Source organism: Phodopus roborovskii, unplaced genomic scaffold (genome assembly GCF_943737965.1).
Source record: "Phodopus roborovskii unplaced genomic scaffold, PHOROB, whole genome shotgun sequence".
Classification (NCBI taxonomy): domain Eukaryota; kingdom Metazoa; phylum Chordata; class Mammalia; order Rodentia; family Cricetidae; genus Phodopus; species Phodopus roborovskii.
This window is the reverse complement of record NW_026126433.1, coordinates 10,049,216-10,076,174: the sequence shown is the minus strand read 5'-3', so window position 1 is coordinate 10,076,174 and position 26,959 is coordinate 10,049,216. Positions and strand designations below refer to the sequence as shown.

Sequence of the window (26,959 nt, the reverse complement as noted above, 5' to 3'; positions counted from 1 at the left end):
GAGTAGGGGCCCTCATTGCTGCTGCTGTTGGATTCCAGACTTGAGCCTTTGACTCTGTGGGGCTGGCAGACCTTCAGCCTCACCCTGGAGCTGTGTCACTGATCTCTTTGGTTCTGAGATTTCTAACTGCTCAGATTCATCAGCTATTGCCTTCTCTAGCTGTCTAGCCTCAGACAGCCATGGTGGGACCCAACTAGTCAGTAGGTGATCTTGTAAACCTGCCTTAACATGATGTGAGGAGGCTGGTGGGTTTGTTCCTCTAGAGGACCCTGCATAATGCAATCTGTAAAATGTGTGTCCTCTTCCCTATTCCCACAAGTCATCCCTACACCAGACACTGCTGTCCCTCACCTGGCCTCTTGCTCCCAAGTCTTATGTTCCTTTAGTCTTAGTCAGTACAGCTTGAGGACATTCTAGTTCTCTCTCCCTCTTCACTGAAGTTTGTGGGAAGTGAGTATGAATGATGAATATTTGGAGTAATACTTGAGTTTCTGAAAGTGGACATTTAAGAGGAAGACCATCTTCACAGATTCATATGGTAAATGTCCAAGAGGTTCTGATGCCACAGCCCCCTTTTCCACTTGTGACATGAGGTTACCCTACAGTATAAGAGAGGAGAGAAATACCTTACTTTCTCTTCATTTCATATTGTGGGAGTTTTACGTTTATATGCATGTGTGCATGTCCTGCCTTTAGCTCCTGGAGCTAGAATTACAGGCAGTTGTGAGCTGCATGATATCTGTGGTAGGAGCCAAACTCAGGTTCTCTGGAAGAGCCAGAACTCCTCTTTACTACAGAGTCCCCTCTCTTGCCTTTAGTCTTAGTTTTTTAAGACAAGGTTTTGCTATATAGAGCAGGCTGACTCAAATTCATGATCGTCCTGTATTGGATGCCTACTTATTGAGATTACAAGCATGTATCACGTTATCTATATGCACATACATTTGAATTTAGATGTAGATTCCACATGTAAAAGAAAACATGCAGAATACACTTTGTGGGTCTGGCTTACTTTGCCTAGCATAATGACAGTCAGTTCTATCCATTCTCGCAAAGGCTATGATTTCATTTTTCTTCACAATCAAATAGAATTCCACTGTGTACATGCAGCATATTCTCTTCATCCCTTCATCTATTGTTGGAGATCTCCGCTCATCCCATCACCTGCCAGTTGTGAGTACTGCAGCAGTAAGCATGGGCGGGTGTCTCTGTGTTGATTTCACACCCTCGGGCCTCCACCCAGCAGTGGTGCAGCTAGGCCGTATGATTTGGGGCAGACTCCACGCTGATGTCCACAGTGGCTGCACTGGTTTACACCCCAGCAGCAGCACAAGGGAGCTCCGCCTCCACACTCTCAGCAGTGCCCATTGCTGTTTAGAGACGATAGCCATCCTGAGTGGCATGAGACGAAATCTCAGAAACCGCTTAGGCTCATGTTTCCCCGAAGGCTAAGGACATTGTACTTTTTCAGATATGTACTGTTTATCCATATTTCTTCTTTTGGAGACTGTCGATTCATTTCACCGGCCCATTTATTGATTGTGTGGCTCTTTGGTGTTTACGGTTTGCATTTCTTTCTATATTCTAAATACTAATCCCTTGCTTGGTATCATTCTGTAGGCTGTCTCTTCTCTCTGCTGATTATTTAGGGAAATATTTTAAAAACAACTCTTCTCCTCATTCTCTTCTTTGTCCTCTTCCTCCTCTTCTTGCAAGTAAATGGAGACCTGTCCCTTATCTACTCAATAATATGATGGAAAGGTGTTTGTTTTCCCAGACAGCCAACGCAAGAATTCTTGTCAGTTTGATATGACCGGATGAATATTGGGTAAAGGAGAATTTTGCTCTGAAGTGGTTGAGGTAAAAAATTTAACAAAATAAGAAAGTGGTTAGAGTGATCTGAGGAGCTCTGAGTAGACAGACATGTGCTTCTCGCATGAGTAATGTTCCTAGTACGTACTATGTCATGGGCTGACCACCTAACTCAGCAATGTAATGTAACCTAGGGACACATGAGTGGATTCAAACAGGGAAAGAGCTATGCATTCCTTAAAACAAAACAAAACAAAACAAATAGAAACCTCCTTATCTACTTGTTTTCAGATAGTGCTCCCTTCTGTGATCTCAAACTACTGTCTGGATAGTATGTCAGAAGAAATGAAATTTTCATTTCAAGGACATAAACTGTGAGAGATCCGGAAAGTGGTAGGGAGGCTGCCTGTGCAGCGCCCCTCCACACGATGAGCCAAATAGGCCATACAGGATGTGTGCCAAGACAGCGGCGCAGCCCACACAGTCCCTCCCACATCCTCAGGCCAGGGTGCAGGGGAGTCACATGCCACTCCTCATGCTCATGCTCCACTTCTCATCCTAATCATGTCTCTGTTTTCTTCCTCTATGAGACTCGAACCCAAGCATCCTGGAATAGCTAGCCAGGGTTTAACATAATACCGTAAAGTAGGAAACCCACATCGGCACCTTCTGACTGGAGCTGGATTCATCTTTCTTTCTTTTTTCAGCACCATTGTGATCACCCAGAAATCTTTGTAAGTGTTAAGTGCAGGGTTCTTTTTTCTTCTCATTTTTCATTAATTTATTCCAATACCAGTTCCCCCTCCCTCCTTGCCTTTCACTCCCTCAACTCTTCCCCTCTCCTCCCATCTGTTCCTTGGAGAAGGTACAGCCTCCAAGAGGAAGTCTACTAAGTCTGCCCATCGTCTTGTTGAGGCAGGGCCAAGGTTCCTCTTCAGTCCCACACCCCTGTGTCTGGGCTGGGCAAGGTATCTCTCCATATAGAATGGACTCCACTAAGTCAGCTTATACATTAGTACTGCAGTGTTCTTTAAATTCTTTCCCAGTTCTGGAGAATTAAGGCCTTTGGGGTTTTTTTTTTTTTTTTTTTTTTGTTTTTGTTTTTGTTTTTTAAATCAAGATTCTGCCTGCCTTGTGCTATGAGGGTACTATGTGTGCATGTGAGTGTGGATGTTTGTGTGTGAGTGTATGTCCATACACATTTGAGTGCAGAGGTGAATATTGTCCTGTGTGTGCATACCTGTGGACAGCAGAGGGAAGGCACTGGGTGTCTTCCTCAGTCACTGTCTATCAGCTTGCCAAGCCGGCCAGCCTGGCAAGCCAGTGGGCTGCAGGACTGGGCCTGTCTCCTACCCAGTGCCTGGTGGGTACAGATATGTACTGCTACACCCAGATGCTATGGAGGTGCTGGAGTCAAACTCAGTTCCTGATGTTGACATGGTAAGACCAGTACTGACTGGGCCATTGCTCCAGTTCCCAAAGTTCTAATTTTTAATAATAATAATAAATCATAAATCATATTGTTTCAAACCGTCTCTTTCTTTCCTCCTCTCCTGCTTCCCTTCCTTTCTTTTTAGTACTCACAACTGAACCTAGGGCCACACATGCTGGGCAAGAACTCCACAGTTACATTCCAGGGGTTTCTATTCCCCTTTTAAGTCAGGCTTCCCTAGGCTGGCCTTGGACACACTCTGTAGCCTAGAATTTTCAATCCTTGTACAGCAACTGGTAGTGGCCACCAGTCCCTGATTGTTTTTTAAATGTGATTAATTTCTATTCAAACACAAATTTATTAATAGTATTTTTAGATTATTATTTGATAGAAAGGAAAAATAAGTCCACAGGGGTATCTGTTTTAAAGGGTGAAGCTGGGGATACTCTCTCAGCCTAGACACACAGGGGAGGGCCTAGGCCCTGCCTCAAGTGGTGTGACAGACTTTAATAATAATAATAATAATAATAATAATAATAATAATAATAAGGCCTCACTCTTTCTATGGAGCAGAAGGGGGATGGATTGGGGGTTGATGGTGGACATGGGAAATGGGAGGGAGAGAGAACTGGGATAGATACAGAAAATAACATTGTCTCTAATTCAAATAAAAGAGAGAAAATAAAGGTGAAGCTATATGTGTGGCAAATGGCAATAGGCCGAAGCTAATGATGGTTTCTCAGTGAAAGCTGACCCAGTGCGGTTGTCAAGGAGTCAGCCCTCCTCTCTAGCCACCCACACAAGTTGACCACAAGACCCATGTTCATCTCACTACCCTTCACTCATCTCTTGTGTGTCCCCACTGATTAGGTGAAGTGCAAGGATCCTAAGAACCAGTGGGAAGCCTCAAGAAAGATTGTCATTGGGGAATGAGAGAAGTATGCCTCTGTAAGGTCACAAGATTGATGATACCCTGCTTGAGAAGGTATGGTGGTCAGGGGCCTGACTGACCCTACAAGAGTCAAACTGGACAAGAGTCCAGGCTCTGCAAGAGGACAAGTGTCCTCATCTGAGAAATGGGCACATAAACTTCTTAGTATTGAGGGACATATAAGCAGGGCTCTTGCAGACAGTACCTGCAGCTAGTGACTATAGTTGGTAAGTGGTTGGTAGACAGCACCTCCTATGATCAGACTTCATGTCTCTGCACTTTCACAGAACTCGAGGGTGCAGAAGTGGGAATACCTACATCTTGATTCTCTCTCTCTCTCTCTCTCTCTCTCTCTCTCTCTCTCTCTCTCCTCTTTGTCTCCTCACTCTCCTCTCTCCATCTTCTCACTCTCTATCTTTTCTCCTCTCTCTCCTCTTTCCTCTCTCTCCCCCATCTCCTCTCGGCATTCTCTCTTCTCTCTCCCCGTCTCTCTCTCTCTCTCTCTCTCTCTCTCTCTCTCTCTCCATCTCTTTGCTCTCCTCTCTCTCCCGCTCCCATCTCCCCTCTCCTTCTTCTCCCACCCCCTTTCACTGTAGTATGTGTTTTGGCTGTGTGCATGGGCTGGCACTATCACCTACGTGTGCTCATATGGAGGCTGGAAGCTGATGTCAGCTTCTTTCTATCTCTCTCCTTGTCCTTGAGACAGGTCCCCCACTGAACCTGGAGCTCCATATTTCCACTAGCCTGGTTGGTCCATGAGCCCTAAGGATCTGCTGTCTCTGCTTTGGCACTTTAACACACACACCCCAAAATCTGTCTCCCCAGCCCTGTGGTTATTCTTCTAGATTCTGATTCCTCTACTGACTAATCTGAAGACAATGCAAGACAATGCAATAGACTACAAGAGGAAGAAATACAGTGGATTCTGACTGTTATGAGGGCCTACTTCAACCCTACTGTATCTGACTAAAGCGATTTAGTCCCAGTATTCCTACAAAGATCTTATTGAGAGAGGGTGATGGGGTGCGAATATGATCAAAGTGGACTTTACACATACGAAAACATCACAATGATAATTACTATGAGCAATTACTGTATATTAACAAAAAGTTAAAAATAGCCTCAGGTGACCAGGCAGTGGTGGAACATGCCTTTAATCCCAGCACTCGGGAGGCAGAGGCAGGAGGATCTCTCTGAGTTTGAGGCCAGCCTGGTCTACAAGAGCTAGTTCCAGGACAGGCTCCAAAGCCACAGAGAAACCCTGTCTCGAAACAACAACAACAACAAAAATAGTCTCAGGTGAATCCATTTCAAAGTACATTTACAGAAGCTGTGTGTGCTGGACCATGCCTGCCGAAGCAGAGGCAGGAGGATTGCTCAGAGTTCCATCCCAGCCCCATCTACATAGTGAGATACTATCTCAAAAATACATGTATATCTACAATGAGGCAGAGAATTCTGCTCAAGATTTGGGTCATTGCACAGCAGCTTATTTATCTCCTACTGTGGGAAAGGGCTGCCCATTAATAAATATTTTGCTCAAGTGTCTTTAAATTGCACTTGAAGGGTTTACCAGCATCTTTTATGCGAAGCAAGCACATCTCCATTCATTAAAAAAAAGTAAATCCCCATTCATATGACAAGGAGGGGGATGTTTTCCTACCCCTTTTCATTAAGAAAGACACAAACATAACAAAAAAATAATGAAAGAAAAATAAAAGGAACCATCCCATGGGGGGGGGAGGCCTGAAGGGTGCCAGAAGTCCTCACTCTTATTTTCCCAGAGCTTTATTACTTACTGGACCAAGAAAGGAGACAGTTCTGGGTATGGTGTTTCTGGTTTTGTTGTCCTACCTAAATTGTGTGTGGGGCTGTGTGGGGCAGGTGGTCCATCCTGTTTTTGCAGTCCAGAGTCCTTCCCACCCGGCCACTGAAGTCAGAGCAGCCAAACATGTCTTCATGCTTCTCACAGTCTTCAAATACTCCATGCCTCTTTCTATCAATTCTCAGTGTGATTTGGTTGGGATTGAACTGTTCTTTCTCCGAGTGCCCTGTAACAAGATGACTTCAGTTCTACAAAAGACAGTTTTGAAGGAGGGAAGTTAGTGTGGTTGAAGATGAAAATTTCTGTTCTGCCTGGTCCCAGCCATTTAGTCCCAAGTAAAGACATAGAGGCTTGTATTAATTATAAACTGTTTGGCTGATGGCTCAGGCTTCTTATTGGCTAGCTCTCTTAATTATTAACCATTTATATTAATCTAAGTATTTCTATGTGGTCTTGGCTTACTGAAGAATACCTGGTATCCTATCTTTCTGGCAGCTACATAGGTTTTCCCTCAAGACTCTCTCTCCCACCTCTCATTCTCTCTCTCTTTCTCTCTCTTCCAGGAATTCTCCTTGTCTTGATAGTCCTGCCTATACTTCCTGCCCGGCTACTGGCCAATCAGCATTTTATTAAACCAATAAAAGAAACATATATTCTCAGCATACAGAAGGACCACACACACACACACACACACACATCATGTAGTCCTAGCAAATGCCTAGCTCATTCCTGACAACATGTATCTGAACTTGTGGGGAAAACCCTCAGAAAGGTGTAACTCTGATTGTTAGAGAACAAGTGTGATCCCCAACCCTGCCGTGCACACCATGTTCTCCCATGTCCCTTCAAGTCATCACTGTTTTCTTTACCTTTCTTTGTTTTTCAAACATAAATTATTATTTGTCAGAGGATTGTGTATGTTCATAATGCATTTTTGATAATTTTTCTCTTTGTACAAGACAGAGCCACCTGACTCTCACAATGTTGTACTGTGATCTGAAGAATGGGATGTTTGGAGGGACACTTGAACTTGCCATTTTAAAGCATTATCAATGCTTTATTTGTAAGAAAGCAAAAGTACCAGCCAGGAGCATGTTTTACAATGTGTATCATAATTTAAATTAAAATCTAGGGTATTATTAGGAAGAATAAAAGCAGAACAAAAATATTACTCAGCCACTTTCTAGTAATAAGGATGGTAAGGTGGCTCAATGGGTGAGTAGGCTTGCTGCCAAGCCTGATGACCAAAGTTCTATTCCCAGAGTTCTCATAGTGGAAGGAGAGATCCAGCTCCCAGAAGATGTCCTTTGACCTCCACATACATATTGAGTGTATTGCAGTTGCCATGGGCACCTGAGCATCCCCCTTAAACATAAATGTTATAAAGGAAAAAAACCTATATAGCTGTCTGTTGGCTCATTATACATGGAGGGGTCTATACCTAGGTACATCAATTTCTTCTAAGCCTATATTTTTTGAAATTTTGATATATAATATACTAATTTCACTGCTGGAAATTGTGTCCAATATTTTGAGATGTGAAGACTGGCTTGGTTGGGCTGTGCAAATATGCACCAAGGGGCAGAGCCATGTCTACTAATGTAGACCTTCAGGTCCCATTATGTCAGTCCCACATAGTGGCTAATGAAACTCGATCTGCTGCCATTCTGGATTAAGCAGTGTCAAATCATCCAAAATTGCTCTGTCAGGAAATGCCACTTAGTAAGTTTATCTAGATGTTTACCTAAATTTGGTGCTGCATTGTAAGCAGATAGGGAGATGGGACCTCTGTCCAGAAATGGTAGCATGAGGAGATTCTTTCATAAAGAAATATGGTCTAAGGGGCTGGGGACATGGCTCAATTGGTAGAGGACTTGCCTAGTATGCATGCGCCCATGATTTTAATTCCCACCACTTTATAAACCAGGTGTAGTGGTTCACACTTACAATCCCAGAATTTAGGAGGGAGAAGCAGGAATGTCAACCAGTTCAAGGTTAGTCTTGGTTACATTGCAAGTTCAAGGCTAGCCTGGGTTATTTGATACTTTAGTTTGAAACAAGAAAAAAAAAAAAAAAAGGAAGGAAAGAAAGAAAGAAACAAGTTATAATGTCAATTCTTTGACTTTTATAACTATTAGAATTTCCCAGGATGTGTGTTAAAAATGCATATTGTTTGTGTTTTTTCTCAGGATTCTGACACTGGATTCAGGTGGGGTCCAGAAATATGTTTTAATAAGAACCCTGAAGCCAGGCTCATTAGAGCCTGTCTGTAGTTCCAGTACCCTGGGTGTGAAGGCGGAGGACCAGAGTCATCCTGAGCTATGCAGTGAGCTTGAGACTGGGTTACAGGAGACACTATCTCAAAACAGATAACACGCAAATGGTCTAACCTGCCAGAGTGCTTCTGATGTCGCGTGCTCTGAGAAGTGTATTACAGTAGCCGTGGGTTCTGTGGGCTGAGAAGCTCTGCTGGAGCAATAAGAGTGACTTTCAAGATGGTGCACTGTCTCTCTAGCCCAGTGGTTCTCAACATTTCTAAGGCTGTGATGCTTTAATATAGTTCCTCATGTTGTGGTGACCCCTGGCCATAAAATTATGGCCTTGCTACTCTTAACTGTAATGTTGCTACTGTTATGAATCGTAGTGCAAATATGTGATATGTAAGATGTCTGATATGCCACCCCTGTGAAAAAGTCGTTCGAGCCCCAAAGAGTTGAGACCTACAAGTTACAACTTCTGCTTCCTGTTCATTTGCTCTCTCCAGGGGCTTCAGGTAGCCTCCCCGCATAGCTTTTGAGGTCACTTAGCAAACACTTCATCCAGTTTTCCTTCCTTTCTCCCTACCCTCCATCCATGCCAAGTGTAGGTATTTCCAGCATCACACATAAGGAGGACAGCCATATGCCTCCTTATAGTGGAGATTATGATGGCTGGTGCTTCACTGGTTCTCATAGTCACAGGTCATATCTAACAAGAACTCTAGAAGATGTGGGCTATTCACTATCTGGGTGAAACCTCAAGTCCTAAATTTCCAAATGCCCTGGTAGTTCAGGGACTGAGGCGGTGTGGGTTGGCTTGGCTTGGCTTGGCAGGCCTGCCTGTAAAACCAGCTCTGCTTTAGGAATGGACAGGATTTCCTTTGTAGACTTATGTAGAAGCCTGCGAGGATGAGACTGACCACAAAAGGTATTGAGAGTGCCAACTTCCTATATTCCTGCTTGGCGGTTGGGGTACACAGAACCAAGTTGGAAGAAAATAAACCAGTGGGCACTGCCTGACCCCAGTAGATACAAATCTGAATCACAAAAGCAGAGTTTGCAGTGGGAACATTCCTGCCTGAGGAAGGCTCTTCAACAGCACAGGACTGTTATCAGCCATACCTGGAAGAGGCAGGGGCACAAGTCACTTGTGTCTTCCACCTTCAAGCCTGGCTGGGCTAGGGCTAGGGCCAGCAGGCCAGCAGGCCAGCAGTAGTAATAAGGAAGCAAAAAGGCAAGTCAGATGAACCAGGCTTGGTCAGAAGGTGCCCTGCATTCTCAAACGGATTCTGCCCCTTAGCTGGGTGATCTGAGGCAAGTTATGTTTTCCCTGGTTTGTTTGAGGCTGGTCTCATGCACCTCATGAGGGTTGAATTTTCTATATAGCCAGGATGACTTTGAACTCTTGATCCTCTTGCTTCTGCCTCCTGAGAGCTTGGATTACAGATGTGTGCAAACCATACCCAGTTTTTGTGGTGCTGAGGAACACACACATAGCTTTGTGTATGCTAGGCAAGTATTCTAACACCCCCAGCCCTTAAATGAACTGGTTAGGCAGAGCATATAACCTGTAAGATGCAAACAGCACCACATAGTCTGAAGCTGGCTAAGATCATGCATTGCTATTGTAACTAGCCCTCTTGGAAGAAGTAGGAAGTTCAGCTTGGTTTGTGATATGCAAACTTCGCTATCATGACCCAAACAGAAACTCTAAGAGAACTTCTTTGTGTTGTTTAGCCTCCAAATTAAAATCCATATTTGACTAATATTTAAAGCATAGAAGATGTTTCTACAGTCAGTTTCCACAAAACTTTTAGTAATCTCTATTTAAGAAAAAATTACATGGTAAAGCTTAATGTGGTAAAATAAAGCAAATGGTTAACTTTACTCTAATACCAAAGGGATTACAAAGGAACATGTTAAAACATGATTTAAATTTTGGTTTGTGGCTGGCAAGATGTTCAGCAGGCAAGAGCACTGGCTGCTCTTACAAGGGACTCAGCTTCTGTGTCTAGCACCCACCCCGTGACCGTTCACAACCATCAGTACCTCCAGTTCCATGGCCTCCACAGACATTGCATGATGTGCTCCACAGACATACATATAGATAAAACATCCATACATGAATTAAAAATTTAAAAATATGTGAGTGTGAGAGTCAGGAACAGTGAAGCACAGCCATAATTCCAGTATATAGGAGGCTGGGATTGCCAAGATGTTGAAGTCATCCTAGTTACATAGTGAGTTCCAGGTTAGTTTGAGCTACAGAGATACCGACTTGCGACATAAAGCAAAACTATTTTTTAAGGTTTGAAATTTGAGGTAAGTTTATTTTAATACTCATTTTCCCAGAAGAAACACCCACCCTGCTCTTACACCCTATGAAGAATAGGGTGGGCACAGGCATCTTCTGTAAGTAAGAAACTTTTCTCAGATATAGTGAAACAAACTTGGTAAGTAATACCATCTAAATTGAAGTTGTGCAATACAATGTGTCGGCAAAAGTCTTTCCACAGTCAAGTTAACGAACCTGTCATCAGGTCAGTCAGCTCACACATTACTGTGTGTGTTTGTAGCACGTATTTACATGGTGAGAACACTTAAGGCTTACTACTTAAGGGACCTAGGGAGGCGGTTCAATGGGTAAGAGAGCACTTGCTGTGCAAACCTGGGAGCATGGGCACCCACATAAAAGCTGGGTAGAAACAGGCATATCCCAAGAATTCACAGGTAAGCCAGTCTAGTCCAATAGGTAAGTTTCTGGGTCATTGAGAGATCCTGCCTCAAAGGAGGAGAGCAATAAGGAAAGTCACTTAACATCTTCCTTGGGTTTCCACATGCATACATGGGCAGTATATCCCCAATTCACACATGTGCATTCATATAGGATTTACTCCTAAAGACCAGATGTACTGGCTCATACCCACAGTCCAAGCATTTGGAAAGCTAAGTTATGAGGATGCAGAGTATAAGGCCAGACCCTGATCAGAATAGCATAATTGTACACATTATGTATGTGTGTATGTATGTATGTATGTATATACATATATATTAATGTATTGTGTGTGTTCTCTTAGCAAATCTTGTGTGTGTGTGATGCAGTAGTGTTATCTGTAGCCTCATGATTACATTATACTCCCCAAACCACTTACATACATCTGAAAATTTATATTCTTTAACAAAGATATTCCCCATTTCTTGAACCCCCAACATCTGTCAATAACTGCACTACCCTCTGTTCCATGAATCTGACTTTTTTATTTCACATAGCAGATTGTACAGCATTTTGTTGTGGCACTACCCCATGTGTGGCATGAGGCAGGAGTTGCCTTTTGAAGCCCAGTCTTCCTCTGAAAATACTTACTTTGTAGAAGATGGCATCTACTACAGATTCACAACTGCTCAAAGTGCTGAGTGTGACAATTGTATGCTCAGCCTAAACATGCATGGCTGGGGGAGAATGCAAAAGCTGGAGGATTGCGAGGCAGGCTGTGAAATGCTTCTAGACACAACATGGCCAGTAAGCTCATGAACTCACAGCTGCTGCCCTTACTTGAACAAGACCTAAGACCTGTTCCCAAGACTGGATCAGTCAACACTCTGCCATGGGGAGGACTGGGGAGGCACTCAAGAGGTCTCACCCCTTCCATGGGGACTCTCGGTAGTTAATGATTACTGGAGCAATGGGAGATGTTTTCTTCAGTGGTGTAGCCACTGGTTAACTTCCCATGTTCCAGTAAATGTCCTCTTAACCATGATCCTAAAGAAACCTCAGTGAAACCCATTGGGTCAACTGAGCTCATGCATGTACATATATATGCACCAGAGAGAGAGAGAGAGAGAGAGAGAGAGAGAGAGAGACATGAAAGTAGAAGGGGAACTAGAAAGAGATAAACACTGAAGAGGTGAGATTGCATATGTACCATTGTCTTATTCCTATACGCAGTTGAGGTTGAGATAAAAATTGCAAGTGGTGCCTACTATTGGGGAATGAACCATTTAGTCCCTCCATACCCCACCCCCATTCATCCCAAATCAATTATTGAGTGCCTGTAACATGCTGGACCCTGGTTGCCATGCAGCGGATAGATTGAGAACTCTTAGGGAGCCCCATCAGCCTTCCCCTTCACCACTCAGGATTGAGCAAGTCCAGCCTCCCTCTGTTGAAATCTTACACTTATGTGTCCATTCTGCATCAGTCCGGCAGAAAGTTTGATGAACACTCCCAGGGACACACAGAACAGGATGAAGCTCAGGCACAGGTCCAGGGCTTGGAGTGCCAGGTGATACTCTTCATAGTGGAGCGGATCCATGCAGACTGATGGAAACTTTGTGTATGGGAAGGGAAAGGTGATGGCATACCCAAGATAATTGGTTCCTCCCACCCCTGAAAAGGAGTAGAAGCAATATGGACCGAGGAGGGCAGATTCCAAGGCTATTGCAAAATGAAGTGGGCATCCCATAGAGCTCAGAATTACGAAGGTGAAGCCAGCTTCCCACTGAAAATAAGCAGAAACAAAGTGTTACTTGAAGGGACAGCTGGTGGCCATTCATTTCCTTTACATGGAAACTTCTATATCTCATCTAGGTAGAGTCTCATGTAACCCAGGCTGGTGTCTGTTGCCAAGGTTGGCCTTGAACTCCTGCTTCTACATCTTGAGTGCCACAGTGGATTACTTCTCACTCCACCCTACCCACCTCACACCATCCCACCCTTAGTGCTGCCACTTACAATTTAGACCCAAGGCCTTCTGTATGCTAGGCTAGCACTCTAATACTGAACTCTACCCTTAGCCCCCTCAACCTTCTTTTTAGGACCCTTTTCCCTTACTACTGAAGGGGCCAGCCCCTTCTTTTGCAGCCCCATGACAGGCTGCAGAACAGACATGTAGGCCTCTGACTCAGCACATGTCTGACCTTGTTAGGTCTGCCCTAGTCACTAGGAGGTCATATACCGTCCTCGCGGCAAGGAACCAATCAGAAGTTAGCTGGCAGGACTCAGGATGTGCTTTATGGCTCTGGGAGTGCTTTACAGTAAAAATGGCACAACAGTGACATGCAGAGCATAGCAAACACCCTGGGAGGGCCTATGGGTCATAGCAACGGTTGACCAATAAAATGGGTTGTCCAAGCCCAGGAGCACACCAATCCCGAGACTGTTATATACTCCTAGACACTTCCCTTATGCTGCCTTATGAATTCCCTCCCTTTCAGTTAGTCAGAGTCTTTCCCCAGTCATCTGCTACAATGAATGGACAATGGGCCCGAATTAATGGGGTTAGCTTGTGAAAACTTGCTTTTGCATTGGAATGGGTCTCTTGGTGATTTGGGGGGGGGGTTCAGAATTTGGCCACAACACTACCAAAAAAATCTACAGGAGGAAATCATGTCAACCAATTTCATCTAATATGAAATCAATTCAATAAAGTTATATTTGTTTATTCCCTATCATACACAGAGTACCAGTTGGTGTTGGGAAGAGAAAGACCTTCTCTGGGACCTCGCTACTCAGGATGCCATCTGTGGTTGGGTTGTGTTACACTGCTGAGGAGCCTCTCAGAAAGGCTGCCTTTCAGACCTATCCAGACCTTCTCAGTCAGGGCCAAGGTCCTGCTGACCTGTCTACAGCCTTTGCCACAGAAATGAGGCCAAAAGCAGACAGTGCACTCCTTCTGTGGCATGGGAAGAGCTTGGAGTTCTCATTCTTTCTCAGATCTGAGAGAGCCTGGAAGGTGATGTCAGGCCGAGGAGTTGAGATGTGAACGTCTGGGGGTATAATTCAGTGGGTAGGGTGCTTGTGTAACAGGCACTGGGTCTTGGGTTCAATCTACATCCCTCCCCAACATTCACATACCATGGGCACTTACATTATTTAAACAAGAGAATGTCATTTCATCCCTACATTAAATTTAGTTGTACTGACCCCAAACAATAGTCATAACTTAGAGAAATTATTGGAGTAAGAACTGGATAAAAATTATACATTTTAAACATAGTTTATAAAATTGGGCACATACCTGTCATCCCAGCACTTAGGAGATGGAAGAAGGAAGGTTAGAAATTTGAGGTCAGCATCAGCTACATGACAAATTTAAGCACAACCTGGGATACATGAGACCCAGTCTTTACACACACACACACACACACACACACGCTCACAGGCTCACACACACTCTCTCTCACACATTCACACACACATACACACACATTCATACACACTCACATACTCACACACACACATTCATACAAACTCACATATACACGCAAACTCACACACACATACTCACATACACTCACACACTCACACACTCTCATTCACACACATGCTCACATTCACACACACTCACACACATTCACACACACTCACACATACACACACATACTCTCTCACACACACGCTCACACACTCACACACACTCACACACTCACAATTCACACACATACATTCACACACATTCACACACACACACTCACACACATTCACACACACACTCTCTCTCGTACACACACTCACAGACTCACACACACACACTCACAGTTCACACACATTCACACATACTCACACACACTCACACACATTCACACACACACTCACACACTCTCACAATTCACACACACATACACATTCACACACACACATACACACTCACATACTCACATACACACATTCACACACACAGACTCACACAGACTCACACACACTCTCACAATTCACACACACACATTCACACATACACACACACACTCACATACTCACACACATTCACATACACACTCACACACACTCACATACACACACATTCACATACATACTCACAATACTCTCACACATACACACACACACACACACACACACACACACACACGACTGTCAAGACCACTCTACCATCCCTGCTGACATTTCTGTATTTACCAAGTGTCTCTGGCTCCACTGTCTGTGAGCAAGCAGTACAAGTGCCCCAGCTGCGATGGCCTGTGAAAAGAGAATTGGAAAAAAATAACATCCACAATCGAAGGGACCTCTGCAAAGAGTTCAATCTGTCGCACAGCTTGACAACTTTATCACAAGCTAGAAGGCAGGGCAAAGGGTGAAATGGATTTACAGCTCTGATCCCTTCTTCATCCGTGAGAGGAACTGTGTTGACAGGGAGGAAAATAAGCCATTAGAGTCCTCAGGACATGAGTCACACCAACTCATTTTCCATTCTCTGTGTTGCCTTTGCAGTCACAGTCACCCCTTCTGCTACTGTCATGTCGTCACAGTTAAATCTTGCTTCATAGGTCTTGTCCTTTGCTTTGTGAGATGGTTTGAGTGAGAAATGGCCCTGTAAGCTCAGATTTGAACCCTTGGTTCCAAATGGGTGATACTGTTTTTGTTTGTTTGTTTGTTCTGTTGTTTGTTTGTTTTTTGTTTTGGTTTGGGTTTTTTTTTTTTTTTTTGTAGACTCTTAAGGACTTGGAGCCTTTCTGAGGGTGGACCTTGAGGAGTCATAGTCTTGCCACATTTCCTGCACACTCTCTGCTTTCTGTGTGTGGCTGAAATGTACAGAGTCACCTTCTTCCTCCTGCTGGCATGCCATGCTTTCCTGCCATCATTCTAACCCTCTGGAACCATAAGCCAAAATAAGCTCTGATGTTGCTTTTGGTTGTGGTATTTTTAATCATAGCAACAGAAAAGTAACACACACACACACTTTAAGTTTTAGGGATTTTTAACATTATGTTTATTTGCCCCCCAACCACCACCCAGCGTATATGTAAGTCAGATAAAGGGATGGGTCTGGTTCTCTCCTTCTACCATGTGGGTACTGGGGATTGGCTGCAAGCATCTTTACTCACTGAACCTTGTTGCCACCCCAAGATTCTGTTTTCATCTTTCCAGCAAATTTATAAAGCTGCAAATGGGACAAACTGGAGCAGAGACCTGTTTTCAAGGCCTGAAGTGTTCCTAGCAAGGGCCTGGTCTTTCACAGCTTGCTTTTCATTTTGTGGCCTTGACCTGCCGATGGGATGCAGACACATGACCACTGTCTCCTAACCAACAAAGACAGTCGTTAGGACAATGTGCAGCATGACATTTAGTGTTCTGGGTGCAGTGGTGTCTACTTTTATGAAGATTTTTTTCTATAGTCCATGTTAAAAAAAGAGACTCAAAGCACAGAAGGAAAATAGTTAATAAAGGAGCGTATGGTGTGTCCAGAATGTTACAGTAGATAATGGAAAAAGAATCTCTGAGCTCATCTTGGATTCATCGTGAGGTCTGATGAAGGAGCTATTTGTGGTTATTGAGACTAGAAACCACTTCTCCCCAAACCACAGAAATTCTCACTCTTAAGCAAAGCATGAGCTTCTGAGGTCCAGAGAGAAAGTTCAGAAGAGACTAAGGGACTGTGGAAAGGTTTCAGAACAGCACAATTTTGATTCTGGCAGAGGACTAAATATGATGGCATACATGAAACTGCTGGATTCAATCGGGAAAGCAGAGCTTTGCCCATGTGATCTAGTGGGATGTTGCTTGCAGAGTTCCAAGTTTGGTGTGTTTACTGTTTTGAAACTTGGATTTAGAGAAACTGGGAGATGGAAACTCCTGCTCACACATGGCTCTGGCTGCCGAGCCCAAGATAGCAGACTTGGCATGTGTCTACCATGAATGTCCTGTGGATAAAATCAGGACCATCTGTAGTTGAAAGAGGCTCCTGGCTTGCTTCTGCTAGAGAGACCTTGCCAGGGGATGTTAGGGAGGCAGAGGCAGCACACACCGTACAACAAATGGGAGACTTACTAAGCAGAGAACTGGAGCCCCGGGCTGTCTAACTTCCAGAGTGACACAGCACTCACCTGTCATCAATCAGAGAAGCTCAGAAGCAGGAGAGTAGTGGACTACTCCTGTCTGCTGGCTGAGCTCTGGAAGACAGCTTCCATTATGGGATGCTGAGAGTCTAGCTTGTCGTAAGCATGTTGGCAGGAGTTTCTTTCCTTTTGAAAGCTGAAAATCACTGCAGAATTGCAGTTTCCTGTTATTTTGGTCGCAGCAGCCAGCTTGAATTTTGCCTTTTGTTTACACACAGCTCTGACAAAGCTCTTTCACTGAGTAGCAGCCTAGGATATGGCTGTTAGGTAACTTGTTATATTCTCTTGGCTGATGGGACGGGGTGCCAGAGCTGAGCATATCCACCTACCTTCCTGATGCCACCTCCTATATTTAGATAAGAAGAGGAAAGGGTGAAAAAGGAAGAGACTGGAGAGAAGGAAGCAGAAGTCAAGAGGGAAATGAAAAGGAGGAAGAAGAGGGTGACTGGGAAGCAAAGGACTGGTCCATCAGTGTGGGTTGAGGAAGGACAGGGAGGGAGGTGCTGAGCCTCTGCTGGAGGAAAGAGAGCACTCCCTCCCTCTGCCATGCTATTGGCTTGCCTTCCTGGTAATTGTGAGCCCTTCTACTAGATGTTAAAGCTGCTTAAGTACAGCACACCGTTCCCAGAAGCAAGTGAATTGAAGGAAGCAGTTTTAGAGGCATCATACGAAGATAGAAGAATGTACAGCTTAGCATCTATTGTGGGTCTGCTACAACAAGGAGTGAGGCAATCCTGGTGCAGATAAGGGATGATAGCAAGTCTCATACCGACTGAGTACAGGGCAGATACGGTGGTGCGCACGCCAGTGTTAACACACTGCATGTGTACAATGAGGCTGAAGATGCACTTCTGCCAGCAGCATGCCTTCCCGACACACAAAGCGCTGACTGTGATCCCAGCTTCTCGTGAAGTGGGCATGGTGGCACACGTTTGTAGTCCTAGCACTCGGTCCACAGAGGCAGGAGGGTCTGAAATTCAGTGTCACCTTCCGTTACACAGAGAATCTGAGGCCAGCCTGCACTATGTGGGACCCTGAGTTAGTTACTTTCTTATTTCTGCCATGCAAGCAGCTCCAGGGAGGGAGAATTGTATATTGGCTGAATTTCAGGGAGATACTGTTCATCGTGGACAAGAAGACATGGCAGCAGGAGCAGGAGGCTGGCTGTTCAGTTGCAGCTATACTCATGATGGACCTGAGCTACAAGGCCTCAGGATCTGCCCTGCGTGACTGACTTTTTCCAGTGAGAGTCCATGTCCCAAAGCTTCTCAGATAGTGCCACTAGCCAGGGACCAAGTGTTCAAGCCCCTCACCTTATGGAGGACATTTCACATCGAAACTAGGCTCTTAAGACTAAAGTTCAATGAACTGACGTGAAGCTATTCTCCTGCTTTTCAAAGGAAGCTAAGAGGCTGTATGAGACGAACAAGAGCACCAAGTAACTGCATGAAGCACGATTCCTCTCTCACTGGGATTTGTGATCTAGATCAAAAAATAATGAACACATACAACATCCCCATTGGAGAGGCTGTGAAAAGATGGCTCGGCAGTTAAGAGTGTATATAGTTCTCATAGAGAACCTGAGTTCATTTCCAACACCCATGGCAGGCCTGGTGCCAGTGCCAAGGGGCCTGATGGATCTCTTTTGGCCTCTGACTCCGAGATTCTCTCTCTCTCTCTCTCTCTCTCTCTCTCTCTCTCTCTCACACACACACACATTAAGAACAAAACAACAAATTTATTAACAAAAACAAAATAAAAATAGACAAGAATGAGAGTTTGGGATACAAGAAGTGTGTGGTTGTGGTGTTGAGTGTGGTTGGGAAAGGGATGAAGGCTCCAGGACAAATCGAGCCCGGAGCAAGGTTGAAGGATGGCTTCCATTTCCATGGCCATGACAGGTGAGAGCAGGCCAGCTGGAGACCAGCATCTGCAGAGGTGCGGGAGTGACATTGTGCTTGGGGCACAGACAGGGAGGAGCCAGGCCTGCAGCAGGGTGGGGTTTTGGTGGAAAAAGCAGAAAATCAGAGTTGAAATCTATGTTACACGGGGGTGGGGGGGGGGTGGGGAGTGGGGGGGGGAGGTGTGTGTGTGTGTGTGTGTGTGTGTGTGTGTGTGGAGGACCTCACAGGTTAGGTCAGTACAGCTGCAGTGAATCCAGGGATGGTCAAGTAGCTCGGTGACTTTGAAGAAGCTAGCCTGATCACACGAGAGTTTAGACATCTGAGGCAGATGTTTCATGCAGGCTGGACTGGAACAGGTGTGGCCTTGGGGTCCCTGCAGGATCCTGCTCTTTAGACTTGAAACTTGACTTACATCGGGCAGTACAACTTGTATCTTGGTTTAGTTACAAACCTTTTTTTTTTTTTTTTTTTTTTTTTTAACAGGGTCTTGTTAGCAGTGCTATTAGGGACCTTTGTAGCCCTAACAAGCCACATCAGCCACCTATCCTCCCAGTGTGAAGTACTGAGAGGTCCACCCGTCTCTGCCAAGTTCTTCTTTAGTGTCTTCCTAGGAGGTTTGGGTTTAAACAGAGCCAAAAGTAAGCAGGCACAGGTGAGCAGTCGCAGCTGACCAAGGTGGGTTCCTGCCATTGTTGTCCCAAAGTTGTCTGGGAATCCTGGGGATACTCCAATTACTTAGAATTCACTTTTTCGAAGGTTTCATGGTCAAAGGGAAGGCATGGTGTCTCTTTAGACATCTTCATTCCTTCTAGGGTGGTTACAATGTCACATGCCTCGGGTTAGCCTCCAACTCCCCTGAGGGTGACTTAGAACTTCTGCTCTTCCTGCTTCTGCCTCCCAAGTACTGGCATTCTTCACCACCACGCCCAGTTTAGGTGGTGCTGGAGATCCAGCCTAGGGCCTCACAAATGCTAAGCAAGCACCTGCCCAACTGAGCTACATCCCGAATCCTATCAGTCTAATTTTATATCTGATATATTCAGTGCCGTATCTTCTCTATTCTATTGTATTCCATTCATTACAATTGCTGTTGGCTGCCCGATACATTGGTTTTATAATCTGCTAATGCATATATCTATTAGGCTTGGCCTTCAGGGTTGCCTAGACATAAACTCTGAGTAGGGTGGAAAAGGGAAGGAGCACAGCCAGGAGCAGAAGGAAGGTGTACATTAGGACACATGCTGGGAAAATGCAATGCCCCATGGCAGGTGATTTAATCAGGGCTGCCTTAGGGCATTGCTCCACAGTGCAGGCCTAGATCTGACAGCATGGCACTAAAACTTTTAGCTTGGGCCTTGGCAGGATGAGCAAGCCTGACTAAGCCACCTATCCTCAAAAGGCCAAATAATGACAGTAGAGAGAATTAGAGAAAGGTGGGCATGTTAGGAGGAAGAAGAAATACTGATCCTCCAAGTTCACATTCTGGTTCCCAAATGACATGTATCTTCAGAGGATAAGAAATGTGAGCAACTAAGCAGTATTGGTCAGTATGTGCACCCACCACGACTGACCCATAACTGCCTGCATTCGATCTATCAAGGTGGTCTGCCAAGCTATGGGAACTATGTGGAGCCTTCATGTAGAGATGGGTACTTTTTCCTTCCTTCTCTCAGCATGAGACCCCTGAGGGAGTTCCAATTCCTTGGGGTCCATTGTTTCCATAGCTTCATGAACAAAGGGAGGGGTGAACCTATGTCTTTAGAATCTCATCCCTCCTGCCAGAGCTGGTAAGTGGCAGCTGCCTAACAAGCACTGCTGAGGCCCCAGAGTAATCTAGCCTGACTCTGCCATCTATAGATCCCCAGCCCTGACCCTGCCGTCTATAGATCCCCAGTGCTGACCCTGCTGGCTACAGATCCCCAGTGCTGACTCTGCTGCACAGATCCCCAGTGCTGACCCTGCCGTCTATAGATCCCCAGTGCTGACCCTGCCATCTATAGATCCCCAGTGCTGACCCTGCCATCTATAGATCCCCAGTGCTGACCCTGCCATCTATAGATCCCCAGTGCTGGCCCTGCCATCTATAGATCCCCAGTGCTGACTCTGCCATCTATAGATCCCCAGTGCTGACTCTGCCATCTATAGATCCCCAGTGCTGATTCTGCCATCTACAGATCCCCAGTGCTGGCCCTGCCATCTATAGATCCCCAGTGCTGACTCTGCTGCACAGATCCCCAGTGCTGATTCTGCCATCTATAGATCCCCAGCCCTGACCCTGCCGTCTATAGATCCCCAGTGCTGACCCTGCTGGCTACAGATCCCCAGTGCTGACTCTGCTGCACAGATCCCCAGTGCTGACCCTGCTGGCTACAGATCCCCAGTGCTGACTCTGCTGCACAGATCCCCAGTGCTGACCCTGCCACATAGATCCCCAGTACTGACCCTGCTGCACAGATCCCCAGTGTTTGCACAATCTGAGAAGAGTCTACTTTAGCAGAAAGAATTGAGTCAAAGGTCATTTTTGGTTTGAAATTGATTTCCCAACACAAAGAAAGGGAAGTTGGAGAAGAAAGAATTGGTTTGGATGACGAGATGACTAATTTGTTTCTAGACAGGCTTAGACCATTTAAGTGGGAAATGAACCATTGACAAAGATCAGTTTGCTTAGCCTGACTTCAGGCAAATTACCAGAATCAGCACTTCCTTGTAAAGTCTTAGTTGGGGGCATATGAGACGGCTCAGCAGGTAAAGGCACTTTCTACCAAGCTGAAGACCTGAGTTTGACCCCTCCACCCCCAGGGCAGAAGGAGAGAACTGGCTACTGAATGTTGCTCTCTGCCCTCCACAGGAGCACAGGGGCACACACAATAGATGAATTGAATAAATAAAACATAGCAATAGATCAATAGAGCAGCTCATCCTCAAAGCCAGTAATGTTTGATTAACTATGCACTCGGTCTCTTCATCCTTCAGCATCACCTGGCAGACAATGCCTGATCACCTAGTCTGTCCTCAGCAAAAATCCCTATCATTTCTCCTCACTGTTTCCTCTTAGTAATTTCCTATCCACTGTCCCACACCCTGCTTGTTCCTTGACCTACATTCTCTCTTGTGCTGTAGTATCTGGAGTTGAACCTGGGCCTGTACTGAGGCCTCCTTTTTCCATTCTTCATTAGTACTGAGTAAACTCTGCCTTCGTGCCAAACATTGCCTTTCCTTTGCTACTGTCGGGTAGATATGGAAGTCCCATGACTGCTAAGCTCCCACATAGCCAAGCTCCTTCTGTAACAGTGAGAAAAGCCTTCTCTGCAGGGCTCAAGTGGAACTCTGATCATGTAATCTCAAGACTCTGGGAGCTAGGCTGTGGCTTGTTTCTGGACAAGACCCCAGGCTCTCTAGTTGTGGGTCCTTTGATCAGACTTAGGGGACCCAATCTCTATCAGAGATGGCTCTGCAGGCCATGTGTTCCAGGATTATCAGGGCTCAGCGCTGAAGGTACTGTGACCTGCTGGCTGCAAGCTTCCTAGCAGCTGATGCCTTTAAATAACCTTGCTCAGACATACTAGGAGAACCGTGTGCCATGGGGCTTTCAGAACAGCGTTAGGAGGGTGTGTGAACCAAACACGGGGCCCGACTTTAAAAAGATTTGAATAAAAGCTTCGAATGAATTCAAGGGACTATATCATATGAAAAACTTCTCTCTTATATATCTCAAAAACAAAAACAAAAACAAAAACAAAAAAAAAAAAAAAAAACAAAAGACCGGAGTCATTTGTAAAGGAAATGGCAATATGATTGAAATACATAAGTCATTATTTCACTGGAGTTTGTGTCTCAGCAGCCATTAAAGAAGTGATTGGCAGGGGTGGTGGGGAGTAAGGTAGAGGCCTTTTGAGGCTGACCTTCATCAGACAAAACTGTAGCTTAGTAGAAAACTCAAGAGGAAAAAAAACTATTGTTCTGAATTTAGACATGGGAGGAGTAAGAACTGCACTGCTTCCTGGGGGGGGGGTTCCTCCTGCACAGACCCCAGCCTTATCTGTAGTCCCCAAAACCTAATCAGAGGTCAACTCTATGACACAGTCTGTGTTGCCAGAATGCAGGGCCCAGGAGTAATCTTCAGTCAACAGCATCCATCAAATGGTATTTTCCCCCCAAATCTGTGGGGTGGCTGTCTTTGTTCTAAGCTCTGGAGATGGAATAAAACAAAACAGAGGCAGAACCATGTCCTTGCATGAGGCAAAGTAGGCAGTTAAGTTATTAGTAATGTAGATGGGGTGGGTCATAAGGCTGGGTACCACAGATGGGGGTAGGGATGACAATTTTAAAGCTATTTGCTTTAGTTGTCTGTTTTGTGTGGGGCTGGGAGAGTGGGCACATGGGTACCATAGCACATGTGTGGAGGTCACAGGACCTCTGATAGGAATGGGTTCTCTTCTCCAACATGTGGGTTCCAGGTATCGAACTTGTCAACAAGCACCTTTTCCCGCTGAGTCATTTCTGCTGGCCTCTAGGGGATTGCAATTTAAAAGGGGGTAAAAAAGGGAAGACGCAGGTGGGAAGGTGGCACTTGGTTAAGAATTGATGGTGGGGAGTTGGGTGTGCAGCTCAGTCTTGCCTTGAAGCATGAAGCTCTGGGCTAGACCTCCAGCATGGCAGAAGCTGGCCATCGGGGTGTTTGCTTGTCAACCCAGCACTGAGAAGTTGGAAGTGGGAAGGCCAGAAGCTCTAGACTTCATAGGGAGTTCTAGAACAGCTTGAGACACATGAGATCCTGCCTTTGAAAACGTGTTTTGGCAGCCAGCCAGCTACAGGAAGGTTTTAGACAAAGGACCCCCCCCCCCAGAGCAAATCTGGGGTGAAACACACCTTGGCATTCTCAAAATGGCAGCCATGAATGTGGAGGGGCAGATATGAGCTAAGGGCAAACTGTCTGGCTCTGAGGTCCAGGAAGCTGCACTCCAGGGAACAGGACATCAGAGCTGGGTTGATAGGGAGTGGGTAAGAACAGAGTCTGGACAGAGCACAGGGTAAGGGAAAGGCTTGGTGTTAGCTAACAATTGAGTACAAAGCTCTCAGAAGTCTGTACAAATTGACTTCATCCTCTCCGAGTATCTTATGGTTAGACAATTGTTCACATGGTGTCTTTTTTACCCGTGACTATCCCCACAGCACAGGAAAAAAGCAAGAAGGAACTAACTGGCCAAGACTCCTGCTTTGAACCACATAGTGAGAATATAAAACTCAGAGATTAAACACAGGCTATTTCCCTACACCCTGTGTCTCTGACTCCGTGCCCAGCCCCAGCCTGCCTCCCTCCATCTCCTGTAGCCACTCAATAGTGACATGGCTAGAGACACTCATGTCATTTCTCTTGCATAAATTGTATGCTCAGCCTATATCAAATATATTCAGTCTTAGTCAAAACCAAGTCCAGTGTGGTGACACGAGCTTGTGAGGGATGGACAGCTGCATAATAATCAAAGCTTCACTGTGTAGCCCAGGCTAGCCTCCAGCTCATGTCCCTGCCTCAGTCTTCCAGGTGCTGGGGTTACAGGTCTGTGCCACCATACCCCATAACAATTTCTTGAACATTTCATTGCTGTATTCATGACCTACAAATACGCATGAAACAATGCTAACAAATACATGTTTAAATTTCAGTTAATAGAAACTTCAGTATTATGATTTTCTACAGGAAAAATTGAATTATTGGAAAACTCTTAACCAATATATTATTTTACTTCCCCTCTCCTCTCACCTCCCTTTACATCAGTGTTTTAATGAGATATGCCCTACCAAAGCCCCGTTCCAGATGGGACAGGCAATCCAAACGCTCCATCCTGCGTACCAAAACTTGCTGGAAAAAACCGGGAAGAAGGCAAGGACTCCTGAGAAGACACTGAGGCCCCCTAGAGCAAGCAGGGTCCAGCCAGCAGCCTGGTAGAGGCACTTCATCTTCCTTTGTGACTTGAGTCTTCGCTCTGAGACAATTCGCTACCAAAACACAGGGAAAGCTACGCCTCCGTAAACATCAGTTTCTTAGAGACTGTAGCTGCGATGACTGCAAACATGGGTGACAGAATCCTGCAGATGATAGCTATTGTTTCTCCAAAGGTGAATGGAAGGAATGATAGAGCCCTGGGTGTAACTTAGACAGGATAAACTCTTAACACTGTCCTTTTTCGGGGGGGGGGCAGTAGGGGGAGACGACGATGACGACAATGACTGATTTCTCATTTTGGAGTGGCTGCCTTCACTCTCTTCATTTGCTGTGTCCTGGGGAGTGACCACTTCCTGGCTTAATCAGATTCAAAGGCTCACTGACTGAGCTAATTGTTTCTGAACTCAACCTGCCTGGTGGTTACAGCATAAAGCCAACATCCTCTGTGTACAATAGAGCCACATTCCCAGCAGAAGTTCCCACAAAACAGGGCAAGAATCACATACGCCGACCACTCTCCACTTTGCATTATATTTAAATGGTTTAAGCAAACAATTCTTTCCTTTCCAAGTTTAGTTCCATACAATTCTTCATTATTATTATTTTAGACAAGGTCTGGGAACTTGCTATGGAGACCAGGTTGGCCTTGAATTTGGGGAGATCTTCCTGCCTCTGTCTCCCAAGGGCTGATATTATAGGCATCATGCTCAGCTATTTTCAATTGCATTTATTGGTGCTGGAGAGGTGGCTTACTGGTTAAGAGCATGACTGCTGCCCTTCCAGAGAACTTGGGTTTGGTTCCCACTCTCCATTTGCTGGCTCACAACTGTCCATAACTCTAGTCTCAGGGGATATGATACCCTCTTCTGGTGTCCTTGGACACCAGACATACATGTGGTGCACACACATACATGAAGGCAAAATAGCCATACATATTAATTACATTTTAAAGTAATTACATTTACTCTGTGTGTGTGTGTTGAAGGGGGCGCTCGTGCTATAGTATGACAACTTGAAGCAGTCAGTTCTCTTCTTCCCCCGTGTTGGGCCCAGGGCTCAAGCTTAGGTTTTCAAGTATAGAGGCAAGTGCTGTCTCATCAACCGAGAACATGGGTTTGAAGTCAGGCAGAGTAGTGGTTCATTCTGGCTTCACCCTCTACTGGGTTTGTATCCTAGAGGAAGAACAAGCTACCTCTGGGTCTGTTTCTTCATCAGAGAAGCAGGAGATCCTAAAGGTTATCTCACCAGGTGGCTGGGCCAGAGTGCCAGTTGAGCTCACACGTGTAGATGCACAGGGCACATCCTGAAGTCACCCTTCTTCGAGGTTCCTGTAACATGGCTCTGACATTGATTCCATTGTTTGTCAGTTTGGGGACATTAAGCGGGTCTCTTCTGATCAGTTGAACGGATCCCCGAAGGGCCCTCCCACACACTGGAAGGGGACACCTCTCACCAGTCCTCTGCCTGATTCCCTGTTCTGTCTTCTGCTCTATCATAGCTATTCCTGGGGTTGACCCAGATTTTAAAGCAGTTGCATCCCAGCTACACAGAATCTGGGAAAGCTGCTCAGACTGTCTGGTGTGGTCGCTGTGCCCTAAGTCCTCACAACACTGTGGACTAGATCCTAGAGAAGTTCCTGGAGGGCAGAGAACTTGTGAGTCTCCTGAATCCAGTAAATATGCATGACCTCTCCAGAAGCTTAAGACTGGTTTTTGACAGTTTAAGACTGAGTCTATGGAGCAGATCCACATTAGTAAATACTTGCTGAATCAATTCATGGAGATGTTAGTCTGTCCAGTCTGCATTTGGGCCCAAGAGGGTGAGTGTATGTGAGTTCAAGTTCACTAGAGCCTACGCCAAGGCCAGTTTGTTCCCTCATACCCAGGGAAAGGGTCTGGGGGAAAGACAGATTTGTCTGCATTTGTATTTGGTTGAGCTGTTTTGACTTTTTCCTCTACTTCTTATCTCAAGATTACAGCTCTGTGGTGTGCTTGCTTGCACAC

The 26,959-nt window shown here is 45.3% G+C and overlaps 1 protein-coding gene across 1 annotated transcript; it reads right to left on the bottom strand.

The window, feature by feature from the left end:
- Positions 1–12,213: 12,213 nt before the first annotated feature.
- Tmem212 (transmembrane protein 212) lies at positions 12,214–24,970 on the bottom strand. The gene is made up of 3 exons (XM_051185707.1): positions 24,812–24,970; positions 15,172–15,231; positions 12,214–12,757 (listed from the first exon to the last, which is right to left on the bottom strand). The coding sequence occupies exons 1-3, from the start codon at positions 24,968–24,970 to the stop codon at positions 12,392–12,394; spliced, it is 585 nt and encodes a 194-aa protein (XP_051041664.1). The 3' UTR covers positions 12,214–12,391.
- Positions 24,971–26,959: the final 1,989 nt, after the last annotated feature.

What these genes read in the sequence shown, in the direction of transcription:
- Tmem212 (XM_051185707.1), bottom strand. Translation starts at nt 24,970, where the DNA reads ATGAAGTGCCTCTACCAGGCTGCTGGCTGGACCCTGCTTGCTCTAGGG. An exon ending in CCATCTGGAACGGGGCTTTG is followed by an intron (nt 15,232 to 24,811) that starts GTAGGGCATATC and finishes CTCTTTTCACAG; the next exon opens with GCCATCGCAGCTGGGGCACT. An exon ending in AGTGGAGCCAGAGACACTTG is followed by an intron (nt 12,758 to 15,171) that starts GTAAATACAGAA and finishes GCTTATTTTCAG; the next exon opens with TGGGAAGCTGGCTTCACCTT.